This window comes from Coffea arabica, chromosome 8e, assembly GCF_036785885.1.
Source record: "Coffea arabica cultivar ET-39 chromosome 8e, Coffea Arabica ET-39 HiFi, whole genome shotgun sequence".
Lineage (NCBI taxonomy): Eukaryota > Viridiplantae > Streptophyta > Magnoliopsida > Gentianales > Rubiaceae > Coffea > Coffea arabica.
This window is the reverse complement of record NC_092324.1, coordinates 22568702-22572906: the sequence shown is the minus strand read 5'-3', so window position 1 is coordinate 22572906 and position 4205 is coordinate 22568702. Positions and strand designations below refer to the sequence as shown.

At 43.8% G+C, this 4205-nt stretch overlaps 1 protein-coding gene across 1 annotated transcript; it reads right to left on the bottom strand.

The window, feature by feature from the left end:
- Positions 1–353: 353 nt before the first annotated feature.
- On the bottom strand, positions 354–3815 carry LOC140012688 (uncharacterized). The gene is made up of 3 exons (XM_072060969.1): positions 2406–3815; positions 1368–1907; positions 354–1274 (listed from the first exon to the last, which is right to left on the bottom strand). The coding sequence occupies exons 1-3, from the start codon at positions 3813–3815 to the stop codon at positions 354–356; spliced, it is 2871 nt and encodes a 956-aa protein (XP_071917070.1).
- Between the last annotated feature and the right edge of the window lie 390 nt (positions 3816–4205).

Genomic DNA, 4205 nt, shown 5'->3' with positions numbered 1-4205 from the left:
ACCATGCAAACGGACTACCTCTTTAAAGAACAGGTCAGCAATGTATGGTGCATTGTCAGTTTTCTGACATGCAATAAAGTGTGCCATTTTTTAGAACCTATCGACTACCACAAAGATGGAGTCATGTCCTCTTTTTGTCCTAGGTAAACCAAGAATAAAGTCCATAGAAATATCCACCCAAGGTTCACTAGGTATAGGCAAAGGCATGTAGAGACCATGTGGGTTTACCTTGGACTTGGCGCGAAGGCATTGAATGCATCGTGCAACCTCTCTCTCGACATCCCTTCGCATGTTTGGCCAGTATAAGTGCTCCTGCAAGATAGAGAGAATTTTAGCTATCCCAAAGTGTCCCATTAGCCCCCACTATGCGATTCTTTAACTAGTAATTGACGAGTTGAGCATTTAGGGATGCATAAGCGGTCTAAGTAGTAAAGGAACCCGTTGTCTATGAAGAATTTCTCTTGGGCCTTTTGCTTGCATGCTTCAAACACTAACTTAAAATCATCATCAGTTGTATATAAGTCTTTGATAAGCTCAAAACCAAATAATTTAGCATCTAAAGTAGCAAGAAGTGTGTACCTTCGTGAGAGTGCATCAGCGACTATATTAGACTTACCAGTCTTGAATTTAATAACATACGGAAAAGTCTCTATGAATGAGATCCATCGCACATGTCTCTTACTCAGCTTGTTTTGAGATTTGAGAAACTTGAGTGATTCGTGGTCAGTGTGTATGACAAACTCCTTGGGTCGTAGGTAGTGTTGCCACACCTGTAGTGCTCGAATCAAGGCATACAACTCCTTGTCATAGGTGCTGTAGTTCAACATTGCACCATTCAGTTTCTCACTAAAGTAAGCAACTGGTCGTCCTCCTTGGATTAACACTGCTCCTATGCCAATCCCTGATGCATCACATTCAATTTCAAAAGTTTTAGAGAAGTCAGGAAGAGACAATACGGGTGCATGTGTGAGTGCGTGTTTAAGAGAGTTAAAGGATTTGTCCTGTTCTTCACCCCAGTGGAACGATACATCCTTTTTCATAATGGAGGTCAATGGTGCGGCTATGGAGCTAAAATCACGCACAAAGCGTCGATAGAAGCTTGCAAGTCCATGGAACCTCCTTACTTCCCCAATGGTGGTCGGTCTTGGCCATTCTTGGATGGCTTTGATTTTACTCTCATCCACCTTGATGCCCTGTGAACTCACAACATAGCCTAGGAATGCTAATTGGTCAGTGTAAAAACTACATTTCTTTAGATTAGCATATAGGTGTTCCTGTCGAAGTACTTCTAACACAAGTTTAACATGCTACAAATGTTCCTCTAGACTTGTGCTATAAACGAGAATATCATCAAAATATACTACTACAAATTTGCCTAAGTACTCACGCAAGACATGGTTCATTAGTCGCATAAAGGTGCTTGGTGCATTAGTAACGCCAGAAGGCATGACTAACCACTCATATAACCCGTACTTAGTCTTAAATGCAGTCTTCCATTCGTCCCCCTCTTTAATTCTAATTTGATGATATCCAGATTTCAGATCAATTTTTGTGAATATAATTGCCCCATGTAATTCATCTAACATGTCATCTAGACGAGGGATGGGATGGCGATACTTTACCGTTATGGTATTGATAGCTCGGTAGTCCGTGCACATCCGCCAAGTCTCGTCTTTCTTTGGCACAAGGATGACTGGAACAGCACAAGGGCTTAAGCTTTCTCTTGTCCATCCTTTGCCTAGAAGCTCCTCCACTTGCCTTTGTATCTCCTTGGTCTCCTCGAGGTTGCTTCTATAGGCCGGTCGGTTAGGTAGGGGTGCACCACATATGAGGTCTATTTGGTGTTCAATACCCCTCACGGGTGGCAATCCACTTGGCACATCATCGGGGAAAACGTCCTCATACTCCTGCAAAAGCTTAGAAAAAGAACTAGGCAATGAAGGATCAAATGTGTTAGCATCCTTCGAAACTTCCTTGGTATAAAATTGGAGCATGGTTTTGCCTCCAAGTAGCCCTTTCCTCACATCTTTGGCTTTTGCACTTAGCAATATTTTTCCCTCTTGTTTTACCCCAAGATCCGTCCCATTTATTGCCCTTTCCCGCTCATTTTACACGGATCTTTTCCTTTCTTTTCTTTCTTGTTTTTTAATTTTTTTCCTCTCATCAACTTTCTCACACTCATGCTGGATTTTCATTTGGTCCTCATACACTTGCTTAGGTGTGAGTGGTGCAAGTGTGATCTTTTTCCCTTTGTGTATGAAAGTGTACATGTTGGTACGTCCGTCATGGCTAGTACTTCTATCAAATTGCCATGCTCTACCAAGTAAAATATGGCTAGCCTGCATAGGTACTACATCACAAAGTACTTGATCCTCATAAGCGCCAATTTTAAAAGAAATGAGTACCTGTTGAGACACTCGAATGTCTCCACAATTGTTTAGCCATTGTAGACGGTATGGTCGGAGGTGCTCGCGAGTTGGAAGCCCTAATGCTTCGACCATCACTGAGCTTGCTACATTGGTGCAACTTCCAGGGTCTATTACCAAACTACGCACTTTACCATTTACATGGCATCGGGTGTAGAAGATGTTCTCCCGTTGGATCTCCTCTTCCTTAATGTGTGCGGCTAGTGCGCGCCTGGCCACGAGTCCTAACCCCACGGACTCCTCCAATGGTGGTTGTATGACCGCTTCCATGTCGCCCTCCTCTTCCAATGGTGGCATTTCCTTGTATTCTTCCTCGTCGTCGGATATTACCTCTCCGCTTGGAAGTACGATCATTGTCCTTTGATTTGGACATTGGCTAGCGATATGGCCAAGTCCTTGGCACCTCCAACATTTGGTGTCACGACTCCTTGCTCGAGGAGGTTCATTGTTCAACCTTGAGATGACTTTACCTTCCTCCTTGAATGGCGTTGGCTTTGGTTTGGTTGGAGTGGTATAGCTCCCCGAAGGCTTGAACTCCCTCCTCGGATTGCTAGTACGGCTATAAGAGGGTGATGGAGTAGAAAATGTCCTGTTTTGGCCCCTCCTCTTAAGCCTTCGTTCCACCTTCAAAGCTTTCTCGAGCATGTCTTTTATTTCCACGTAATGGTATATCTCGACCTCATCCGCGATCTCCGCTCGTAGACCACTAAGGAATCTTGCCATGGTAGCTTCCCGATCCTCCACTATGTCCACTCGGAGCATGATTACCTCCATCTCCTTATAGTAATCTTCGACACTTTGATGTCCTTTCCTTAAGTTTTGTAACTTGTGGTACAAGTCACGATGGTAATGGCTAGGAACAAAGCGTTTGTGCATAAGGACCTTCAACTCGGACCAAGTAGCGATCTCAATGTCTCCACTACGTCTTCGACTAGTGGTAATTTGGTCCCACCAGATGATGGCATACCCGGAGAATGCCATGACTGCTAGTTTCATTTGTTGCTCCTCCGTGTAGTCATTGCAGTTGAACATAAGTTCAACTTTCTTTTCCCACTCGAGGTAAGCATTCGGGTCGGACTTCCCTTCAAAGGGCGGCACTTGCATTTTGATTCCTTTGATCGCCTCTCCTCTAGGTCTGTAGCTCTTGTTGGCTCTCCTTGTGCGTGGTCCAACCTCATCGTCAGAGTAGTTGGAGCTATCCGATTCCTGGTGGACTGATCTCCTTTGGTTCCGACTCCCTCGTGTCCCGCTTTGGGTTGCTTCAACTTTGTCAAGTCGTTCATGGACAATTTCCAATTTTTTGTCCATGATTCGGCGGATATCTCCCTTTAAAGATTCGGCAAAGAGTTTGAAATCAAGGGCCGAGGGACTATCTCCTGCATTAGACATGCTTAGGAAACCTGCAACAAAGATTAGTTTTGAAAATAATTTCCCTCGCGCACTCCCTTAATGTATACGCTTGCTCTCGTGTATCACACTACTCTCGTTTTTAGGCTCACAAGAATTTCTCAAAGCTGGATTTTACCTTTGAAGAGGTTAGATCAGCTCAATAAGTGGTTCAATGGCCTATCAATGGTACGATCACTTGGCATGCGAGATGAGTTTTTAGGGACTCGAAACAGATTTTTGGAACTTGACTCAACGGAAATGAATAATTGCGGATCAGATTGGGAACTTAACAAACGAGACAAATAATGACTCACGAAGACAGATTTGGAAACGAATCTACTTGACTCAACCGACTCTATTAAACAAGAGATAAAATAGCGGAAGTTTGTG

Bases quoted from the DNA above. Each gene is read 5' to 3' on its own strand.
- LOC140012688 (XM_072060969.1), bottom strand. From the start codon at position 3,815: ATGTCTAATGCAGGAGATAGTCCCTCGGCCCTTGATTTCAAACTCTTT. The intron at 1,908-2,405 runs GTACTCATTTCT...AAGCTTTTGCAG, and splicing joins ACATTCGAGTGTCTCAACAG to GAGTATGAGGACGTTTTCCC. The intron at 1,275-1,367 runs GTAGTAGTATAT...GTACTTCGACAG, and splicing joins GTGAGTACTTAGGCAAATTT to GAACACCTATATGCTAATCT.